This window comes from Molossus molossus, unplaced genomic scaffold (assembly GCF_014108415.1).
Source record: "Molossus molossus isolate mMolMol1 unplaced genomic scaffold, mMolMol1.p scaffold_m16_p_9, whole genome shotgun sequence".
NCBI lineage: Eukaryota > Metazoa > Chordata > Mammalia > Chiroptera > Molossidae > Molossus > Molossus molossus.
Genome location: NW_023425403.1, coordinates 92,218,828 through 92,241,831, shown reverse-complemented (window position 1 = coordinate 92,241,831; position 23,004 = coordinate 92,218,828). Strand labels below are relative to the sequence as shown.

The following is a 23,004-nucleotide window of genomic DNA, read 5'->3' as shown; positions in this document are numbered from 1 at the left end:
TTTCCCTCATGACTCTTGGGCCAGTTTACATGAGATGACTTTAGGGCCACAGCACCCCCAAAATCCTTCTCATTCATTTGAATTAGTTTCTAGTCAGAAATTCTTGCAGAAAGACACAGTGTGGGTCAGGGTGTTGGGGTACTCCCTTCCCATCCTGAGCTACCAGACAGCAGGGCCTGCGCCCCACACCCGACACCCTGTCATCGAGCACAGAAGCCTGTCTCAGCGACGGTGGTATTTGCAGTGGGCAGACCAGAGGGCACGGACCTCCGTGCTTGGTTTTAAGCTACTGCCACATCCACAGTACTTTGGGCTTTTTTGTTTGTTTTTTTCACTGTACCTGAGGCAGCTATGAGGCAGAAGGGTAACTGGAATGATCAAGATAATGAACCAGAAAGGACAGATTGTTCTGGAACATTGGACTGTCAATTATGGAGGCCTGGCCATTGGCCTTCGAAGGCACCCACAGATTCTTGCACTGTAAGTGAGCAGCAGGTGGCAGCATGGGGCTCTGCTGCCTGTTCTTGCTCCACGACGTGGTCCTTCTGCCCTGTGACGCCCTCGGTCAGGGCCAGGCAGCGGTCTGCAGGGGCTGGAGAGCGGCCACCACGCCCCAGCCTCCCAGCAGGCAGAGCACTGGGCCCCTCGCCTGCCCCTGTTCGGAAGCTGACTGCTCCCTGTGCCCCTCTCCGACAGAAGCCCAGTTGCTGGCGTCTCTCAGGTGACCACCCTCTTCGCTCACCCTCCTCCCATCTTTGAACCTGACGGCAAGTCTCTCTACTCGGACATGAAGCCTTCTATACCCTTCATGAGGGGTGGAGAATCTCTGTCCTGGCGAGACCAGGGCACACAGACGGATTGCACCTATGAGAACAAGGGTAAGCTGGGCGCTCTGGCAGTGGGCGGTGGTCACTCCACGTCTGTGAAATATCAGGGCTCAGGTATTAGCTTCCATGCCGATGACATAGCCTGTGCCATGGAAGTTCTACTCTGGGTAAGAAGTTCAGTTCCTCTCCTTGTCCCACTGCAGCCTTGCTCCATCCCAGACCCGCCTCGGAGAAAGAGCATCAGCAAAGTACTGAGACAATTCCCTTCTCCAGTCTTTCCTGCCTCCTCCTTGGTCTTCCTGTTCTTGTTCCTCGTGAACACAGGCGCTGATTCCCTCACAGACACGGCTGTTTGTTCCCAGACCGGTCCCCGAGATGATAGGTCACATCCAGATAACCACGTGGACAGTGGTGAAGGCCACTCAGGCCCCGCAGACTCTCCGTGTCCGCGTGCAGTCAGAGCGGCCGATTCGGGACCTGCCAAACCATCTCGTGTAAACAATTGTGGCCGCAAGTGGGAGACACTCAAGAGAGAGTCAGGCAAGGTCGCCGTGGGCAGCTCAGTGCTCCACCCAGTTCCCCGAAAGGCCCTTGCCCTGGGACCCCGGGTTGGAACACTGAGCAGCTTTTCTCATCATTATCCACCACTGAAATCCAGCCTTCGGAGGCTGGTCCATCACGGGTTCACAGATTCGCGTCACGCCTGTAGTCATGGCAGCGGTGAATCAGATGTCCCGTCACCTCACTCCCTGCCCCCATCGGTGCCTGCTAAATGTTACAGCTCAAGTGTGATTACACGAAATTAGGAGCCAGAACCCTGCGAGGGAGAACGGAGGCAGAGTGGCCCACACCAGCTGAGCCCATGACGCTGGCAGCACATGATGAGTGTCCTGCAGGCCACTCAGGTCGTGTGGGACCCTTGTCAGCGTGTGTACGACGATGGGTTCCCAAGAACTGGAGCCACTGCAAAGCCAGTCAGCCTGACAGCTGAGGGAAAGCTGAGCATTTCTCTAAATATCCATGAGCAGCCCTGGCCGGTTTGGTTCAGCGGTTAGAGCGTCAGCCTGCGGTCCAGAGAGACCCGGGTTTGGTTCCCGCTAAGGGCACGTACCTTGGTTGCAGTTTGTCCCCGGCCCTGGTTGGTCGTGCAGGTGGCAGCCACTCGATGTGTCCCTTTCACGTCGATGTTTCTCTCTGTCTCTCTCTTCCTCTCTCTCCCTCCCACTCTATCTGTACAAAAAATGGAAAAATGTCTTCAGGTGAGGATAAAAATAATAATAATAATAAATAAATATTCATGAGCAAGATTCTGTAAGTCATTTACTGGGTAATCACCTGAAAGTGCCAATGCTGAGCTTGAAAGGATGTGGGAGAGGGAAAGAAGATAGGAGAAGGCTGGAGTGGGGGAAGGGGGCCACCATACCTCTGGGGACCCACCTCCAGAAAGAGGTCCTCTGGAAATCAGTGTTTTATTTGACCTGTTCATTCATGATCCTTTTGGTTTCTAAGCTTAATTTACAGAGCTAGTCATGTCTGTACCTAACTTAAGTACGAAGCACTCTGCATAATTTGGTCTATAGGAGCATATTTTGCTGTTGTCTTTCCAGGACTGAGTTTTTTAATGCCAACATACGTTTTGTGTTTAGTAAAAAAAAAAAAAAAGTCTAGCCACCACCGTAAATGCTTACTGATCAAATACTGTGACATGGGTGACCTGGACCAGCGGTGTGGACTGCACTGAAGCCTCTAAACCAGGACCAATAACATACGCCAGGTTCCTGCAGTTAGGTAAAGGGGTGATCATTACAGCAAAGATTAAACACAAGGAAAAGCAAGCAATTCCCTAACATTCATGGAGGTTTTTCTTTTCCCTCTGCCTATGGTTCACAACCTAACTTTTTGGAGAGCACTGGTAATAAATGGGAAAAACTTGCCAGTAATGGGTACATGATTGTAACTGGCCAATGAAGTGGAGCGAATATACAACCGAAAGGCTTCTCTGAGAATGAATGGTTACGAGGAAGTGACAGAAGTGTGCCGGTGGAAACCAGGAAATGTGGAGCTCCGGGAAGGAGAAGAGCTCACACCTGCTCACGAGGAGGACAGGACAGCGACCCCGGAAGCAAAGCCAGCCTCTGCAGCTGGAGTGCAGAACACCAAGGATTCCCCAGTGGTGCAGATGTGGAAAAGCACCTACTTTCAGCCCATGGCAGAAGCCACCCATCCATTTGCTGGAGAAACACAGTCAAGACAAAAGCAATCCAAAGAGCTGGTGGTTTGGGGCCAAGGGCCAGCAGGAGCAAGCAGAGGTGACAGCAGGTGTCGTCGCTGCTGATCCACGAGGCCCTCCGCGGTGCGGCCCCCTGCTGGGTGCCAGGAGAAGGGCATGTTCCTAGCCTCCTCCTCCAGGGTCCCTGCTGGCATTCTTCACAAGATTCCCAGAAGATCTGCATGTGCAGCAGCGCTGGAGAACCACAGACCTCAGAGGATGAGTAGAATGGGTGAGAGGTTCCTGTTTGAAAAACATTTTTTATTATAAGCTTGTTCAACCCCGTGGACCAGGAAGAGCATTTTACACGGCAAAGCTCTTCTCGACAAATTAGACTTGAACTGAACATGGAGGAAGAACACCCAGGTCAGTCCTTGAACCTTACTCAGAGAGTGGCCGGTCTGAGGAACGAGCGCTCAAGGTCCCAGAAATGCCTTGTGGCAGGTGGAAAAGTGTTCTGAAGGACCAGAAAGGCTCTTGAAGACCTCAGGCGTCCACCTATCCAGGCACACGGCAGGTCATAAATAAAGTCTACGAAAGCCCTCCACAGCGCAGCACATCCATGCTTGTGCAAATCCTTAGGACTCAGTGCCTGGCACAGTGTGAGCACCTATGAATAGTTGTTAAATACGTGCGAAACTGTGGACTCCTCATCTGATTCAGAGCAGATACGGTGATGAGAGGGTGTGTCCTACTCCCCAGACACAGTCTTGCTCCAGGGGGGCTGTGTCTAGAAAGATGTGGCCGAGGACAAACAGAAAGAGCAGAAGTGCTCCCAGGCGAGTGACTGACTTCGGGCCGCCGGGCCAGATGGAGAAGACGCCGGAAGTTCCCAAAGGAACCAACCAGCGTTTGGGCAAAGCTCCCCTCAGTGGACTTGCATTTTGAAAGAGCACGTGGAGTGCTCACTTCGGCAGCACATATACTAAAATTGCAATGATACAGGGAAGATTAGCATGGCCCCTGCACAAGAGCAAAGAAAAAGCACGTGGAGATTAGAGACGAGAAAGTTACTTATAATAAATGTAGGGACTCGATGTGTTCCTTTCACATCGATGTTTCTCTCTCTCTCTCTCTCCCTCTCTCTCCCTCCCACTCTACCTGAACAAAAAATGTCCTCTGGTGAGGATAAAAATAAATAAATAAATAAAAAATAAATGTAGGGAAATGGCTCAAACTGAGAGTATCAGGAGAGGTGGTTGCCCAGGATAAACTTATTCTTTTCGTTTTTTTGTTGTTGTTGTTTTTTTTATCCTCACCCCAGGACATTTTTCCATTTTTTGTTCAGATAGAGTGGGAGGGAGAGGAAGAGAGAGAGAGAGAAACATCGACATGAAAGGGACACATCGAGCGGCTGCCACCCACACAACCAACCAGGGCCGGGGACAAACTGCAACCGAGGCACATGCCCTTAGCGGGAACCGAACCCGGGTCTCTCTGGACCGCAGGCCGACGCTCCAACCTCTGAGCCAAACTGGCCAGGGCTAAACTTATTCTTTTCAAAAAGTGGTAGTAGCCCTGGCCTATTTTGCTCCGTGGTTAGAGCATCGGCCTGCAGACCATAGAGTCCCAGGTTCGGTTCCTGCTAAGGGCATATACCTTGGTTGCAGTTTGTCCCCGACCCCGATTGGGGTCGTGTGGGTGGCAACCACTCAACGTGTCTCTCTCACATCGATGTTTCTCTCTCTCTCTTGTCCCCACTAAAAAACAAACAAACAACAACAACAAAAAGTAGTAGTAATAATAGTAATAATAACAACAAAAGCAACAAGCTGGAGAAGTACGAAGTAGAGAAGCCGTTTGTTGTAGATACTTGACTCAGCCATAAGCTCAGTAAGTCAACGGCATGACTGATGTGAGTGCCAGAAGAGTCACTGTAACAAATATAATTGAAAGAGTCTCTGCAGAGGGACTAGTCCTACTCTAGCCTGCACTGAAGGTCGGCCCAGGGACAGCTGTTCTGTCCGACCCTGCGGCACGCTGTGAGGGCTGGAAGCAGACGGGTGGATCTGGAGGAGGGCGTGCTGACCAGGAGACTGTGCCACACGAAGACCTGTTGACGATGGGCGTAGACAACAATGCTGCAGGGGAGGGGGGGTCGGGAGGGGGGTCCAGGGAGGGAAAGGGAGAAACATCTGTAACAAAAATAAATTAATTAATAAAAGAAAAGAACCGTTGAAGCAAAGGAGGTGTTGAGTCTGGAAGACACCTGTCTCCGAGATAGCGTAGCGGCCTTCAAATACCTGAGGATCAGCCGTATGAAACCGAGACCCGGCCTCTCCGTCTGCACTGAAGGGCTAGCATAGGACTAGCTTCAAGGAAATGTGTTGAGAAGCCCCTCCTAACAGTGAGAGCCGTGCCGCGGCGGGGTGAGTTGGAGAGCCCTTGTCATCAGAGGGCTGGGGCTCGGAGGAAGACCCCAAGGCAAGGACACTGCGCGGGTGCAGGGCGTCCAGGCACCGCCCGGCGGCCAAGTCCTGAGTGGAGGCCAAAGTTTCTTTTCCTTTCTCTTCATGGGCCTGCGTCTCCCTTAAGCAAGGAACCTAGGGTGTATGCACACATGTTTAGGCGTAGGAAGAGGGAAAGGTGGGGGTGGGGAAAGCAAAAAGGAGTGAGGATACAAAATTCCAGAAGACATAGAGTAAGCACCACTAAGAACTTACAAAAGTTCTCAAAAAAACTACAGCAGCCTCTCGTGTCAGATCTTAGTACATCTACACTAGAAGCTCCATGTTCCCTGCCAGCCCCTCTCATGCACCCTGGGGAGCAGAACACCAGAAATGCCCACTTCCTGCAGTCACAGCCTTACCCCATTGCTTGCTGCACGGTCCTGGACACTGGCTCTGGTTCTAAAGCATTCCTCCTACGGAGGGAAGAATGTCTCCAAGGTGCCCCCAACCCATTATGCTATCTACCCTGGGGACCCTAACTGGCCCCATGGTGACCAGAGGAGAAGGCCCCAGAGGCACCCCATTTCCTGACCACTGGCTCATTGCAGTTAGAAAAGAGGAGGGGCAGAGGGGCACCAGCATGCACCAGCAGTCCCTGCAGCCCGCTTCTCCCCACTGTTGATCAGCCTGTGGTGCCAAGAAAGAACCTCAGCCCCTAAGCGCCCCCTAGGAGCCCACTGGGAGGTGGGAAGTTCAAATCAGTAATGGCCACTCTCTTCTGTCTTCTTACAGCACCTGTAGAATTGAAACTACAAAAAAATCAAGAAGACTCAACAACAATACTAGCCCCTTTAAAGGTGGATTCAGAAGGTATCATTTTAATTTTATAACTTGATGATGATTTTAAATGACTTGCAGAAGTTACAAATTCATCCATGAGAAGGTAAGAAGCAGAGAATTATCATGCCCTCAGCCACAGAGAGCCCGCTCTGGACCATTCTGTGCTAGGGCAGCCTAATTAAGGCCGGTGACCAAGGTATTATTTCTAGAGCTTGGTGTCAAGGTTCAGGGGTCAGGTAAGAAACTGAGCCAAAGAGCAAAGTGCTTTTAAATTTGAATTAAAATTGAATTTTGAAAAGGGAGGATACAATATTTACCAGTGGGGTTCTGAGGGAAGATAATGGGGTACCCGTACTCAGTTCATTCCATGACATTTACTGTACACCTACTGACATTTATTGTACATTTACTGTGTATTGGGCAGGATATAAAGATGAATAAACCCATTACACCCTCTCAGAACTTAAATTCTAGTGGGCAAGATGAAATATGAACAAAGGGAGAGGAATTAATATTTACTGAGTATAAGCTACAGGCCGCAAACTGCTAAAGATTATGGAAACTTCTTATCCCAAAACACGTGATCTCCACCCTGGTCTTCCCAGACACTTAGAAGGTGATTTTTAAATTGATTCCTTCAGAAATCCGAAGGTCCAGACTAGTTCACCATCCACATTCTATTAACAATTATATTAAGGGAGGGGTTAGTTGAATCTTATGAGAGGGAAGGACAAGGGAGAATCCTTATGTAGTAGAATCCCAACGCGCATGCATCATTTCACAGAACAGAAGGCCTGCAAAAATCAGGCCACCCTGTTAGACAGTAATTTAGGGACTATGTTCTGTTGTCCTGTAGCATGGTGGGTGCTGGGGGGAGGATCCGTCCCAAGTGGCATATCAAACAAACTTTCAAACTCTAGACTCGGCATTTCAGACACCACCCACCACCCCCAGAAGGGTACTGATCAGTAGAATTTATTTTCTTCCATTTCCGGCAGGGGAAGGTGTTAAGAGCTGGACTGCTCAGACTTTAATGTATAGAGAAAAAACCTGGGATCTTGTTTCTTAACTACAGTACGAAAATGTCTATCAGACCCTTGTCATCCTAATCCATTCTGTCGGCAAGAACCAGGGATCTTGTTAAAATGCAAATTCTGACTCAGCATTTCTCACAAACACCAGCAGCAGCTACTGCTGCTGATCCCTGGACCACACATGAGTAGCAGGGTTAGTAACCACCAGCCCAGCCCATCTCTTGACCCACCTGTCTAAGGTAACAAGGAACCCCTCCGTGAAGGGTGGAGGAGGTGAGAAGAGCACTGAGCTGCAGAACTGGGCGGCTCGTTCCTGGGAGCGGGCAGCAGGCTGGTCGTTCACCGCTATCCCCACCGCATCTCGTCTATGACTGGGGACCTGCCCTGCGGGACAAATGCCCACAGCTCCAACATCTCTCCCAAACTCAGGAACTGCAGTTCTGTCAAGAAAAACATTAGAGAACAATCATTGGTTGGATGGAGGGAAATTAAGATGTGTTCTTAATCAGACGTGGGGAAGGCACTTCACTTTAGGGAATCCCGCTTGCCAGGCACTTACTGCCTTAGCAGCTCTCGGAGCCACCCTGAAGAGGACGCTTCTTGTCCCCTCACCGGATGAGGAGAGGAGAGGGAAAGCGCTGCATGACATGCTGGGAGTGGCCAGGCCCTCCACGACAAGCCTGACACTCCCCTCACCAGCCCCCCCCCCCCCCCCGAGCAATTTCAGGAGAAGATAATGATCTCACTCCAATAAAGACAGAGGCTGCTGACAATCCCCAAAGTGAAAGTTAATTAGGAAGAAAGCGTTTCCTTCTCATTCAGGCCCAGTTATGCCTGTGTTACTGCGCATTTACTGCGCTTGTCCGGACAGGTAAACAGTGCCCACCGATGTTAATAGTGATAATTACGTTACACCAGACTTTCTTCCCTTGGTAAACACACCACCTCTTTCCCCCCTCAAGTTAGCTTTGGATTCTTCAATGCGGCCTGTTAAACTAGGGCAGTCACGGGTGATGGGAGTGTCTAAACCCCCAGGGCCAGAGCCCACCCTTCTCGGGTTAGGGCGGCCATCCTCGGATTCCGACCAGGAGGTGCTGCCCCTCAGCCTCTGCAGCTCCTGCCTGTCCCCTCTCCGGTGACAGCCAAAGGGGCTTCCTGAGTGCTTGCTTGATTTCCCATGGATGCCTGTTGCTTTTTCCCGAATGGCTCTTTAAAATGTCTCTTGGTCGTGTCCACGGCAGACACGTGGGGGACACCCAGTGTCTTTGGGGTGGAGCTGAAAGGGGCCGTTCCTTTGCCAGTTGTCAGAACCACGTGGGACGGTGTGTGCCTGTGGGAACTACAGAAAAGAACTGCTGGGGACTCTCGTCACCCAGGGTCCCCTGCAGATGGGCAGGCTTCTGCAGAAACACACAAAGCTGGGGCAGGAGGTCTGTGGGCAGAAAGGCCCTGCGTTTGGTGTGGATACAGGCTGAGTGCAATTCTCCATCCACCAGGAGCCCAAAGGAGTCAGGGGTTTTATTACCGAACCACAATGGGGAAGAAGGACAAAAATAACGTGTGTGGAGATCACAAGGAAAGTCCATTTTCCACCCCAAAGGCATAATAGGGACAAAAACCAGACGAAACGAGTCAGCCCTGTGCCAGCTCAATGGGTGTTCAGGCCTCTCTGGACAGCAGTCACTCAAGCTGAGGCAACAGGCCCGGTGATTTCCCTGGGGTGGCGGGGAGCCAATTACCTCCCAGCTCTGCCTCGGATCCACACCTTCCCAGGAGCAGGGGAGCGAGGCCCAAGCTGTAATATCAATTCCTTGATTCCATCTGCACCCCTTCGACTGGAGGCTTGAGGCCCTTTCCTGGCCCAGAGAGTCACCAGGCTGTGGCTGACCTTGAGAACAAAGGCATTCTCACCTCCAATAGACTTTTTTTTAGCTTATTGGTTTGGGGATTCACCTCTTACTCTTTAACTTGCAATTATGAACCATATGCAATTCCAGAAATTGACAATTTTTGACAAAACTGGCAGAAGATAGGAATATTTATCAGATTTCCAAGAGAAAATCACACTCAGAATAGATCTCTCTCAGAATAAAATCTAAAGTTCTTCCCTCAGCCTATAAGGTCCTGGGTGAGCTGGCCCTGCCCTATCCCCCTTCTCCCCTCCAGCCACCCTCCTTCACGCGCTCTCCTCTCCAGGCATAGGGTGCCTCTTGCAGTTTGTCAAGTACGTCAACCATGTTCCCATTCACTCTCACCTCAGGGCCTTTGCACCTGCTACTTCCTAGCAGGAATGCTCTTCCCCAGCTATCTGCCTGCTTGTCCCCTTGCTTCATTCAGGACTCACTCAAATGTCCCTCTGTCAGATAACCCTTCACCAGTCACCAGGAGTACACACTCACTTTTATAAGTCAGCCACTGAAACTTACCATTTTGTTCCTATTTTATTAATACCCTCAAGTTGAACATTAGGAAATTTGATGGATTTATGTAAAATCATATTGATGATGTATGCATTTTTATTTAAAAGGCAAGAGTAAATGCTGTAAATCTATTTCCTTTTTTGTTTTGCTTCCTTTTCCAAATGTCTTTCCTTTTGCTGTGCCTTCCAACACTGACAGTCACAAAGTCTGTCTCTCAGGAGAACTTTTCGGATGGCATATTAAATGAGCCCACTGACACCCTGGAAGTCAAGGACTTTGATGAAAATGTAAGTTGAATAAAAACTTGAGACCACCTTGCTTCGAGTGATGGGGAGGGGGCCCAAGGCCAGTGGTCACTGTCCATGAGCCCTGGGATTCACAGCTTCTCTGTTGTTAGCACAGCCCAAATGAGCTTCTCTTATAACAGACATAAATTTAAGTCACACACATTCAATCAAAGAGGGCAGCAGAAAGCCAAACGTGGTACTCCAAGGCCCTGGTTCCAGAGCACCCGCTTGTAGGTAACAGGAACAAGCAAGATTGCTTCTGAGCTCTGGCCGGTGGCTCAGTTGGTTAGAGCATCAGCCCCAGTTGGTTAGAGGTTGTGGGTTTGATCCCCGGTCAGGGTGCGTCTCGGGGGCAACCAACCAATGATTCTCTCTCTCCCCCCCCCCAACCCCCTTCCTCGCTCTCTGAAATCAGTAAAAACATATCCTCGGGTAAGGATATTTTTTAAAAAGATTGCTTTTGAAGGCAGGAAACCCCAAAGAAAACACGTAAGTCATCTCGATCTCATGCCAAGCATTCTGCGTAGAAACCGTATGTAAAAAGGAGGTTAGGTTCTGAAAAGATGGACTAGATGTACTTTTCTCACTAAGTATAGCCTAAAACCCTGGACATTACATACAACACAATCATAAGAAGCTTCTGAAAGGCAGAGAGAAGGTAGACCAACTAGGGACCTGGGGACTTCACGATCGACCTGGCAGGGGGTTTCCAGCATTTTCTTTTTGCTTCACCTGTCCCTGCCTGGATGCCAACACAGGCAGCAGCCCAGAAACCCCAACAAGGACAGACAACAGAGCCCCCAAGGACAGGCTGCTGTCTCTCACCAAAGGACCAGGAATGGGACAGCCTAGCAAGGTAGCCCTTAGACGACCACCTCTGCAGCAAACTCCTCAAGAAACAGCAGCAAACTACCTGCCCGGGTCTTCGGTGCTGCTGACACCACCCTACAGTGGGCACAGAACCAGCCCCGAGACTCAGCAGGCGTCCTTCCCCAGCTGAACCCAGTGACCAGAGATGAGATGGGAGTCATTACAGTTTGAGTAAGCCTTCCAGCTAGGTTCGTGGTGGTGTCTTTACTGCATGCATTCCTTCCCTGCTGCGACAGCCCAGTGGCTCTAATTCCCTGTGTCAAACCTCCAAGACTTACCACACATGTTGATTCAGGTGGAAGCGTCATTGTGCACCCTCCTCACTACGGCTAAGAAACGGTCTCAGGACTGTAGGTACGAACTACGGTCACAAGACGGAAAGCGTGTCTCCCTGGAGGTCGGTATCAAGCAGATATATTTTTCTAAACTTACAAAAGAAAAGGCAAAAAAAAAAATGAAGAAAAAAAAACACTAAGTGTTTTATTTTTTTTTAATTTGGAAATTTTCTAGTCTTAGTTCATATTTAGCCCTAAATTTCTCACTTTCCACACTTGCTTCTATACATATTACAGGGTGGGGCAAAAGTAGGTTTACAGTTGTTTGTATAAAAAATAATATTATTATAATAATACAAGAATAAATTGTTTTTGTACTCACAACTGTAAACCCTGTGTATTAATGAGAATTATTTTTTAAATACTGAAATGCCATTCCGAGGGAGAAAAGGGATTGCCTGACCTTAGGTTACTGCATTGGATTTACTAAGACAGGAAAGTAAACGGGCATTTTAGAAACATTTCAGCAGGAGTTGAAATCGAAAGGAATTGTTTCAATCAGAAACGAATTTTTCAGCAAACGTCAGCATGCCTGGCAATGGAGGCTCCGCTCGCGGGCAGAGCTGCGGTCACAGGCAGGGTGAGACCTGTCCCGAGCTGCGGTGCGGGGTCCCGCGTGACAGGTGGGCAGTGCAGGCGAGCCCCCGTCACCAGCACCTTGCCTCGTCCTCTCGGGGGCTCTGCTGCGGTGACAAAGTGTGGCATAGAGTTGGGGGATACGTTCCCCCTGCTGTCTATAGCACTTTGCCCCCCGGGATCGGACACTGAGGAGGATGCTGAGGCCGCGCCCTGGTCCCAGCCGCACAGCTGGGTGAAGCAATGTCGACGTCCTGGTCCAGACGCTGGCACTCAGGCCGGCAGCCACAATGCTGACACCCTGGTCCAGACGCTGGCCCTCGGGCGGCAGCCGCACAGCTGGGTGAAGCAATGCCGACGACGAGCGGGTGCCGGCCAGTGGGGCCAGAGCAGGGCCGGCAGAATGGAACGAATGCTGCAGGTGACCTACAGCTGAAAGACTTCTGGGGCCCCTTTGGGGGCGATACCAGAAACTACTGGGGCACAAACTAAGGAGAGGGTGTTGAAGTCCTCCCATTTGGATCAAGGCTATCAACCGATACTTTCGTTATTCTGACATACGATTGCTTTGCTGTTTTTAGTTCACGGCTTGTTTATTTCTGTGGCGCACACATGCATCGCAAACCCTGCTGTGCACACTCTTGGTTGCAAGAGCCAGATGTTCACCCAGGACGGAGTCTGAGCATGAGAGGGCTCATCACTGGGGTGCCCGGTACACCTGTGGTGACCATGAGGACAGTTCTACTAGGCTGGGGGAGCAAACGGGACCAGCCTCCTAAGGTGGCACGTGCTGGCTGAATCGAGTGGGTGGCACAGCCTGCACGGACGGGAACCTCAACCAGGCCCACCCAGCGGGGCTGCTGTCTGGTGGACTACAGTGAGCGCTGTTTTCTGGTGAACAAACATAGAATCCAAAGGGGACGGTGACAGATCACTGGCCCAGGCAAACAGGAAGTTGCCCCACCCAAAAGCGGGATTCTCAGTAATGAGGAATTCAGGACAAGACACCATGGGCCTTACCCAACCTGGCCTGGAACACTGATTCCAGGGTTAAAAACAAACGGAGGTGTAGTGAGCATTTTAAGAGTCAATGTGAACATGTATCAACTGGAATCGGTCATCATCAAACCGGACGTGGTTAGAACTCTCCGCTGACAGGAGCTGGGGACAGACCCAGAGAGAGAAAGGCAGGAGGAAGGAAAGGACATTACTGAGTGGCCACAGCTCGAAGCTAGCTGGCTGCTTGTGACTGGTTGTCCTTAGGCTTCAACTGTGTAACCTGAGGCACTGACAGGCTTAGATTGGGGTTGTTTATGTACCCCCACGGCCTTAGCACTACCCCGAGCTAATGGCCACCTTGTTTAATAATTCGATGCCAGCAATGGTCAGAGGGGCAGGGCAGAGGCTGGACTCAAACAAGCTAGACCTTACATCTGTCCCAGGTCACATGCAACTCTAAATACAGTGGTCTTCTGCTTACTAGTGAAAACCAATAAATCAATGGTATACTATACATTACCAGATGTTGAGCGACAATTATGACAACCTCGGCTTGTAGGTGTGCAGGGCAACATGACAGGTCCATGGGTTACCTCACCAGCAAGCCAGCTTCCATTTTCTAGCCAACAGGATCCAAAGAAGAAACTTGCGAGAACCCGCCTGTGGGTCAGTCCTGGTTAGCATCATGGACTCGGGATAGAGCGATCAACGTTACAAAATTACAAAGGCAGCTTGCACTGTCGTTACTTTGAAAGAATCTTTAAACACAGATTGTCCACTGCAACAATGTGCCCCGTGCTACGCTGCTGTCCTGAGACAGTCATTCTTCACTTTGGATAAAGAAGCGTCCGCTGGGCGGTGGGCCATTTCTGGAGCTCAGAAACTGTGGCGCTCTTAGAGCGTGGAAGCACCTCCACCTTCGGGAAAGAGCGCAGCTTGGGCCCTGGCTGGGTAGCTCGGTTGGTTAGAGCAATCGTCCCAATACGCCAAGGTTGTGGGTTCAACAACCCGATGTCTTTCTCCCTCTTTCTCTGGATCTCTATCTGTCTCTCCCTTCCTTTCTCTCTCTAAAAATCAATACTTTTTTTAAAGGAACATAATTTTATGCTCTCAAAAGAATTCTTGGTATGCTGCTGTTAAAAAAAAAAAAAAAAAAAAACCACTAAAACAAAACCCTTGAGGGAATTGGGAAGTGAGCAGAGAGTATGACAGTAATGGAAATATTCTTTAAAACAAATTTTGCTAGCTGCCCTACTGTTCCCACTCTTTGTGGCTTTTGAATAATATGTCGAAGTCTTACCTGGCATGTTTGGGAGTCAGAAAAGTAATTAATTAGAAAGTCATTAATTCCCATTTTCTGGATATCTTATTCTGCGATCCTTTTGTAGCTTTTAAAGAGCTCCTACGAGTCCGTATTCAGGACCATGGTCAAAGAAATGGCTGCTGAAAATGAACTGGAAGAGGATATTGACATTCCCCTGACCGGCCACCTGGAGAGTGAAACCAGGAGGAAGCTGGGAATTCTGTAAGTGACTGAGAGATCGAGGTATTGGTCAGGGGTCAGGTAGGTCAGAGGTAGCTGCAGGGAAGGAGTAAACGGCCACCAGAGAAAGAGCAGACACGAGCCAGGCACAGGGCAGGAAACCCGCACGCTTGGGAGATCAGGACAGGGTCAGAGGTGGGCAATGGCAGAGGCTGGAGATCCAGGGCAAGAAAAGTCCTGAAGGGACCATGAACATGTACGAAGTCTGGGGAGCAAGGCCCAGAACCCTGTGGCTTTAAGAGAGCGGGCAGTGGGGGAATCAAGAGCCTGGGCATCTGCCCAAGCAATTCCCTGGCCTCACCCTGGGCTAAGCAATGCTTCTCGTGCTTCCTGGAGGGGGGGAGCCAGGAGCTCCTCCAGGGCCTCTGTTTGGAGCGGAGAACGACAAGGGCTGTGGCTGGCACCAAGCCCTTCCAGCTGGCACGACCAGTCAGAGTGTCCCAGCACCCACTTGTGCATCACCCTGTGCTGCGTTTCCAGTCATCCGACTGTCACGAGCCTTGGTGAGCAAATGCGGTTTCAGGCCTCCCAAGTGTCCGTCACACTCTCTGCCGTGGTGCCAAGGACAGGTGGCGAACAGGCCAGGGTGTCCACATGACCTCCTTGGTGAGTTGAGGCTTGCACAACAATCAGGAAGAGAGACTGACCGCCAGCAACTTCAGCTTTGGGTTCAGCAGTGTCCTGGGGCCAGAGACCCCTGAGGTTTCTCTAGGAGAAGGGGAGGCACGCATCCAAGCTTTCAGGCCCTTGTGCAGCTCCAAAAACAAATGCCGGGAAGCACCCCAGTAAGTTATTCTACCTCATAAATGACCTTCCACCCCCACCTCCATTCCTTCCCATTTAAGCCTATTCCCAAGGCTCGTTCTTACCTGACTGCACTCAACAGACATTTCTTGAGCACCTACTCTGTGCCGACCTTTACAGTAGCATGTAGCCCAGAGTCTCTGCCACTGAGGAGCTACCTGGTAAGGATCCACTAGCTTGCAAAGGCGGGCAAAGAACCAAAGAGAGAAACCTTCCCAAAAGGGCATTAGGTGCCTCTGTCTGGACTCCCTCACCGGAATTTTAACTCTTGTGTATATTTGGCACCCTCTCTTAGCCTGTGGGACAGGCCTCACCCCACCCAATCCTCAGTCCTCATTCCTTCGCATGTGATGGTAGGCTAGGCAACTGCTTCCGTTCCATTCAAAGTGCCAGCAACTAAAACGAATAGCATTTGGTACAAATGGGCCATAAAGAGCTCATTCCCAAGTTCCATTATTGCTTCAAGAGCACAGATAGTAAACCTGGGCTCTCTGCCAGGTGAGCTAGTTCAGCCCTTTCCAGCATTTGCTTCCTGGGTTGCAAAGAGCATTTGCTTCCTGGGTTGCTTGAGGTTGCATTAGCATGTTCTCTTCAAGGAGTCTGAACTGAAAGCTTAAAACCTGTCAGGCCAAAGGCCTTTCTCCAGGTCTAATTAAGATGGGAAGCTCATTCCTTCTGGCACCTTACCCTTCAAAGGTGCTCTGTGTTAGGGCTTGAGTATTTCGAAAAACTGTGCTTTGATGTGGCTTTCATGGTGAGTCATTCTAAGTGGGGTTATTGATCATCTTCCTACACAATGCAAGAGGGTTTCAGATGGCTCTGTCCAGTTCACAAACAGTGCTGTTTTCCAAGTGTAACCCTCACTGGGGTACATACCAGCCTCAGAAAAATCAAGCTGCACAGAGCCCTCTCCTAGCCCCTGAGATGACCCTTGTCAAATTTAGTTGTACAAGTCTGGGGACCAGCCCAGGTGCCCAGGTTGAAGGACAGTGAGAGGCCAGGAGGGAAGCACTGAGTCGTGCCCTGTGCTGTCCCTGTGTTCCTGAGCTCTGACCGGAAGAACAGCTGGGTCCCAACAGCCGTCGGCCCGACACTCCACCCGTGAAAAAGACTCAGCGGGTTGTAGCCCTGTCTACACTGTGCAGCATCACTTACAGACAGGAACTGAGTCTCAGCTTTTAAAGCAACTCACATTCCTTTTAGGTTGAAGAGAGATTTTGAAAACTACAAGGAAACATTCCAGTGGATTCTGAAGAAGCGTGAAAGTAAGGACTGCTCTGCCCTTGCCCGCCGCGCCTGGCGCCCCTGGGGTCTCACTGCCCCTCCCCTTCTGCCGCGTCCGAAGGAGGCAGGCCGGCTCACTCTTGAGCACCTACTGGTCTAGAAAGGTCCTCGCTTCCAGGGTTAAATTATGGAGCAAGACGGACACAGTCTGGAATCTCAGTGGGATTATGCTGTGTTGGTGGTGGGGCTGGTGGGTGGGGGTAGTGGGGACAGACAGAAAGTCACATATAGCATGGCTAAGTGACATGGTGGGAAGGGTTGCTATGGACCACGTGGAAAGAGATGTGACCCAGATTGGGGGTGGGGCTTATTACCATAAAGTTTGAGGGAGAATAGCCCTTTTACCAAACACTGAAAGCATCTGAGGTTCAGCTGTTAAAATCCACCAATCAGTTTTGGAGGTTCTCATCATGGAAAGCTTGAGCCAAGAGCCTACGCTCTCAGGCTACTTAACTCGGAAACTCAAAACCACATGGAATGCCTTTCAGATTACTAGATACAACTAATGGAGATGGCAATGACAGCAATACCAATCAATCATGGCCTTCTTCTCACTGAGCAAGGACACAGCCTCAGATTCTCTCTCAGGGAAGGGCTCCTGTCCCTCAACACCAGCTTATGTCCCTGATCTGACTCTTACAAAATAATTGCTGTGGGCTGGGTCCTTTCACATAGCTATGTCCTTCAAATTAATTTTCATAGCTGAGTGAAGTGGCACAGAGAAAGCCAGGCTCAGAGAGGCTAAGTGACTTGCCTGAGATCACACAGTCGTTGTGTGAGCATGAGCCACACTCACGTCCAAAACCTCAAGCCAAACCCAAGGCTCATCCTCTTGGCGTGTTCAGTGTGTCTGGAGAAGAAAAGTGGGGGCCTTCTGAGTCTAGGTGTCATGTCCTCAGTGGAGTTAGGAGGGAAGGAGAAGAAGGAATCCCCACCTTCAGCTTCCATAGTGGGAGGGCCCCGCCTCCCACCAAGACACACACAGTGGGGACCCCAAACAAGGGCGGAATCAGATGCTCAGCAGCCAAAACCATGACAAATGTCTACTACACTTCGTGTGCTCTACCTGGCCACTGCTGACACTGTCCCCTCCGGGCTGTGGACACCTGTGCCTTTCCTTGCCTGGCAGGTGTTCCTCGAGTGAATGCAGGCTTGCAGGATCCTGTGCTCCTTTGGGGGAATTACGGCTCTCAGGACACTACTGTCACGTCCGCCGGCCAGGCCTCCACCTGGGGAATGAAATTGGATGCAGCACAAATGGCCCCTTTCCCCTTGTGCCTCACAGTCCCCGGCCCCTCCCTGCTTCTCTGCACAGCTAGCGCCTAGATGTGAGCTTTGTATACAGAAAAGCAGTGTTTGTCGTTGAGAAGAGTCACCCCTCCAGTTCTGGTTCTAGCCGCCCCAGAGAAATCTCCCAGCCTCCGCTCAGACGCAGACGCACTGCCTCCAGGACCCAGCCCGTCAGTCCCTATTCCGGGCACACGGCCTGCGTCTCTCAACACGGATTCCCCAGCCGGGCCGCGCCACGGACGTGACCTGCGCGGCCACACAGGGCCCCACACTTATAAGGGCCCTATTCTTGGTTGAAGGCTCTGCTCTCACTGTCTTGAGCTTCTTCATAATTTTAGAACAAGGATCCCTGCATTTGCATTGTGCACAGGGCCCCTCGAATTGTGTAGCCTCTCCTGTTCAGAGCCATGTAGTCTGATGACAAATGGAAGAACGTGACAGCCATGAAAACCCAAAGCTCCTGCTGCAGGACACCGACAGGAGGCAGGCTCGGTGCGGCATCGGCTCAGTAACCCGTGGGCCGCCGGCAGCCTAACGCCATTGTAAGGAAACTGAGGCTCGGGAGGTGGCACAGAGCTTTGCTGATAAAGCCAGAGCCAGGGCACAGCACAAAGCAGAACGCCCATGGTTTTAGCATTCTGACAGGGAAAAATGAGTATGTAAATGTCCTCTTTTATCATGACCATTTCAGAAGTGCTTTCTATGCCTGTCTGGCTGGTGCACAGGGAGCAGCTGGGCTCGTGGGCATTCTCACCTCACCAACCCGTCCTGTCCTGCGAGCAAGCCCTGGAGAAGGAGCTCCGCGGGGGAGACTGAGACCCACTTGCAAACTCCTCCCAAGGTCTCCAAGTGCCCTACCCCTGCCCGCTTCTCATTTTCCTGAGGAGAAGCTTCCTCTCTGAGCTCTAATTAGGGGCCGCTTGAGTTCCCCAGATGTGCTGCGGCCCTCGACTCCCCTGCCCCCACCCCCCCGCGGCCCCCGCTCACGGACACTGCCTCAGACCCTGTGCCTCTCCCCGGGAAGATTGCCCTGGTCTCCTGGAACACCCGTCTTCTTCACATTGTGTCCAGCATCATCTTTTTTAAAAAATATTTTTTTTCTTTATTGATTTTAGAAAGGAAGAAAGAGACAGAGAGAGAAACATCGATGAGAGAGAACACCGATTGGCCGCCTCCTGCATGCCCCCCCACTGGGGATGTGGCCCACAACCTGGGCACGTGCCCTGACCAGGAATCGAACCAGTGACCTCTTGGTGCATGGGTTGATGCTCAGCCACTGAGCCACACCAGCTGGGCCCAGCATAATCTTTTCAAAACTCTTCACTGAAAAAATAAAAATAAAAGCCCTGGCCGATGGTTCAGTTTTTTGGAGCATCATCCCATGCACCCAAAGGTTGTGAGTTTGATGCCTGGTCAGGGCACATACCTAGGTTGCAAGTTTGATCCCTGGTTGGGGCACATAAAGGAGTCAATTGATCAATGTTTCTCTCTCACATTGATGCTTCTCTCTCTCTCTCTATCCCTTCATCTCTTTCTAAAAATCAATAAAAACATATCCTCAGGTGAGGATTCAAAAAAAAATTATGAACTCTTGCCTGGCCCTCCACTGCCTCCAGGAAAATGTGCACTTTCCTCGTGTGGCTTAGAAGGCCCTCCCTTTTCCTCTCCAGGCACACTGGCTTTCTATTATTCAGTGAATGGCCCAAGCACCCCGGCCACAGGACCTTTGTACTTGCTGTTCCTCTGCCAGAGCAGTCTTTACTCCAGTACCCCTGTGGCTGCTCCCTCTGCTTAACTGTGACCTCAGAAATAAGTTCCTTGGCTGCCCCATAAAAACCAGCGCGTGCCTACGCACACGCTCACATCGATTTCCGTCCATCCCACCCTGCTCAGTTTTACTCTGGAGCACTACTAGCCATCTGGCATATCACAGTTTTATCTACTCACTTATTTAGCATCTGTCTCCGCTGCTAGAATGCACAGCAGGGACTATGGCATCCGTAACACTAGGAGAGTTCTTGGCACGCAGGTACTAAATAGATCTTCATCGAGTGAGTGCATAAAGGCACGGTCCAGCCGTGCCTGCCTCTCCTGAGTCATCTGTCACACCAGCCATTCCCTCTCCAGCCTGCAGCCATACAGTGCTAGTGCTGGGCTCCCCCAGTTAGAGACTTCCCTTCCGCCCGAAGGCTCCTCAGCCTCCTCAGCCCCCAGGCTGGGTTAAGTTCCCTCCAGAGAGCTCTCTGGCATCCTGTGTGTTGGTTTGCAAACTCAGGGGCTTCCCTGGCAGAATTAAAAACTGGCCCCAGCCCTGGCTGGTTTGGCTCAGTGGTAGGGCATCAGCCCACAGACCAAAGAGTCATGGCTTCAATTCCAGTCAAGGGCACGTACCTTGGTTGCAGTTCAGTCCCCAGCCCTGGACCTGGTCGGATAGTGTGGGAGGCAACCAATCGATGTGTCTCTCTCATGTCGATGTTTCTCTCTCCCCACTCTATCTGAAGATAAATGGAAAAAAGTATCCTCGGGTGAGGATTTTTAAAAAACAGAAACTGCCCCAACCCAGAGGGCAGAGGACAAGAAGAGACTGAAGAGAGAGGCCGGCCTCTTCGGATTGCTAGACGGCAGGTTTAGTAAGCGAGGCTCTTACCAGGCAGCAGGGAGCCGATTAGATCTCTGCATCCGCCCCCGAGGATCTTGAAGTTTTGTAGAGGCCTCACCGGGTTCAGCCCGTGTTCGGCCCAGATGCTCTCACACACATTGCTCTCTCAAGGCCACATCCTGAAAACAGCTGTGGCTGTGGGAGCTGTGGCCGGAGAGCCGTCCGAGGACAGGAGAGCGGGCGAGGAGCCACTGAGAGCCCGGTCCAGCTCCCAGGTCACCAGCAGTCACATCCCCTCTGCGACCTCCTCCAACGCCCTGTTGACCCCCAGGGATAACTAGGCTCCCCTAACCGACTTCCTCAACCCTGGCTGGGGAGGGAGGCAGGCCGCCCCCTCCCCTGGAGCGTCCCGGCCGCGAGGGTGCAGAAGCTCCCCACTGCTCTGCCTCCGCGGCTCCGGCTCCGGCTCCGGCGGACAGCCGTCCACCAAGGTCACTGGAGCGGGGGTTGCTCTTCAGTTGTCCTTACTAACTTAGCTCTTTCTTTTTCAGTTTAAAAGGGGGGGGGGAGTGAAAATATAAAGAAACACATTGTTGCTAAGAAAACAAATGCTTTTAAGAGTTTAAATTATGCTTTGAATGCTTTAAGAAGATCCAATAAGACAATAGCTTTAAAAAAGCAGTTCTTGGAACTAAATGTGCACCATACATAAAAATTGGGGGATATATATAAAAACATGTTTTAACTCTATAATTCCCAGACTATTTAGAAATGGCTCAAACTGAAAATTATAGATAATAAATTATGAATGTGGTTTGCACAAACCTGATCACAGAGCCCAACATCAGACTACACACAAGGGAAAGACCTTGCCCTACATAAAAGCAGTGTGTCAACACACATTCGCGTGTTAAGTTCAAACATGTTTGAGGTGTGTTTTCTTTGTTAACGACTCCCCACTTTGGCCTATTTTCTCCATTAACTGAATGAGTAGCTGTGCCTGGGATTGGCACGTGGCTGGGATGTCACCCCTCACACCCCGTCTGGGCAGAGCGTCTTTGCCGTGATATCTGGCTTCTAGCACTGGGCTGGCACATCCGTGGGCCCGTGATAGATATGTGTTGACTGAATGAATAAAAAAATGAGAGTCGGAAATACAACCCTACATTTCTCTCTTCAAAGACTTGCTCTTTCCTGGCAGCCTTCCTACCTTGGGGGAATATGGCCCATGTCCCAAACCCCAAAACCCTCTTGAGAAATAGATCTAAGTTTTCTTTTTTCTATCAGACTTATTCAGCTTCAAAACTGCAGAGACGGTTACTTACTCATTTCATTTTTGGAGCCAATCACCACAAATTGAGGAGCCTGAGACAGAAGTCGAAAAACCTCGCATGGTCAGTCCCAAGAGGAAGGCCCTGGAAATAGACACGGAGTGGGTGAAGAGCGACACTGAGGTACGTGCGGCGTGCACGCTGTCTTTACTTCCTGCAGGCGTTCTGGCTCGGGACACGCCATCGGGAGCTGTGGGAACCAACAAGCAGTGTGAATACTCACAAGAAGTATGTGCTCAGTATGGAGGCGCATCTGAGTGCGTAGGCTACCACAGACTAACTAGGATTTTTACTAGGGTTCACTGAGACTCTTCTACCTGAAGACGCCTGTATTTGGCAATTGGATGGAGTTGGGAGGGGAGTAAAGAAAATATATGTTATAATTTATAGGTTCCTCCCCTAATAAATTTAAAATCTATGTTAAAAATTAATCCTATGGCATATGGTGAACAGATAAACTGTGGTACATCCATACAATAAAATATTATCAGTGCTAAAAAAAATAAAGAGCTATCAAGCCATAGAAAAACATGGAAGAGCCTTAGGTTCATATTACTAAGTTAAGGGAACCAATCTGATAAGACTACGTACTGTATAACTTCAACTATATAATATTGATCCTTGAATAAGGTGGGGATTAGAGGCACCAACTTACTGTAAAGTCGAAAATCAAGTATAACGTAAGTCAGCCCTCCATATACGCCAATTCCGAACTGCAGATCAGAAATACAGTGGACCCCTGAACAGCATGAGTTTGAACTGCATTGGTCTTATATGTAGATAAGTGGACCTGCATAGCTCAAACCTATGTTGTTCAAGGGTCAACTGTATGACACTGTGGAAAAGGCAAAAACTATGGAAACAGTAAAAAGAGCGGTGGTTGCCAGGGGCTTGGGAAGAGGCGGGAATGACTAGGTGGAGCACAGAGGGCTTTTAGGGCGGTGAGAATACTCGCGTGATACTGTAAGTGAATACGTATCATTAGACATTTGTCGAAACTCACAGAATGGACACCACCAAAGTGTACCCTAATGTAAACTACAGACTGGGTGACGGTGACGAGTCGGTGCAGGTTCGCGGACTGTGAATGTGCACTGAGGTGTGAGGTGGTACAAGGGGTGGAGAATGTGTGTGTGGTGGGACAGGAGGCAGAGAGAATCTCTGCACTTTCTGTTCAATTTTGTTGTGACCTGCTCTAAAAAATGAAGCCTATTTAAAAAATCAATTACATGGTAATATTCATGAAGATGGATACTATGAAGTCGTAAGTGAAAACTGGTCTCAAGCCTTGGCTGGCTGGGCTCAG

At 50.4% G+C, this 23,004-nt stretch overlaps 1 protein-coding gene and 1 pseudogene across 1 annotated transcript in view; both read left to right on the top strand.

The window, feature by feature from the left end:
• The window catches only part of ERICH6B (glutamate rich 6B), a 44,905-nt gene that overhangs the window by 8,485 nt on the left and 13,416 nt on the right, over positions 1 to 23,004 (top strand). The window contains exons 3-9 of the mRNA XM_036249805.1: positions 697 to 878; positions 2,798 to 3,136; positions 6,279 to 6,356; positions 9,979 to 10,067; positions 14,236 to 14,372; positions 16,398 to 16,459; positions 21,655 to 21,821. Coding sequence (XP_036105698.1) covers positions 697 to 878; positions 2,798 to 3,136; positions 6,279 to 6,356; positions 9,979 to 10,067; positions 14,236 to 14,372; positions 16,398 to 16,459; positions 21,655 to 21,821 — 1,054 coding nt within the window. The remainder of the gene's footprint in view (positions 1 to 696; positions 879 to 2,797; positions 3,137 to 6,278; positions 6,357 to 9,978; positions 10,068 to 14,235; positions 14,373 to 16,397; positions 16,460 to 21,654; positions 21,822 to 23,004) is intronic.
• LOC118623091 lies at positions 3,998 to 4,068 on the top strand (annotated as a pseudogene).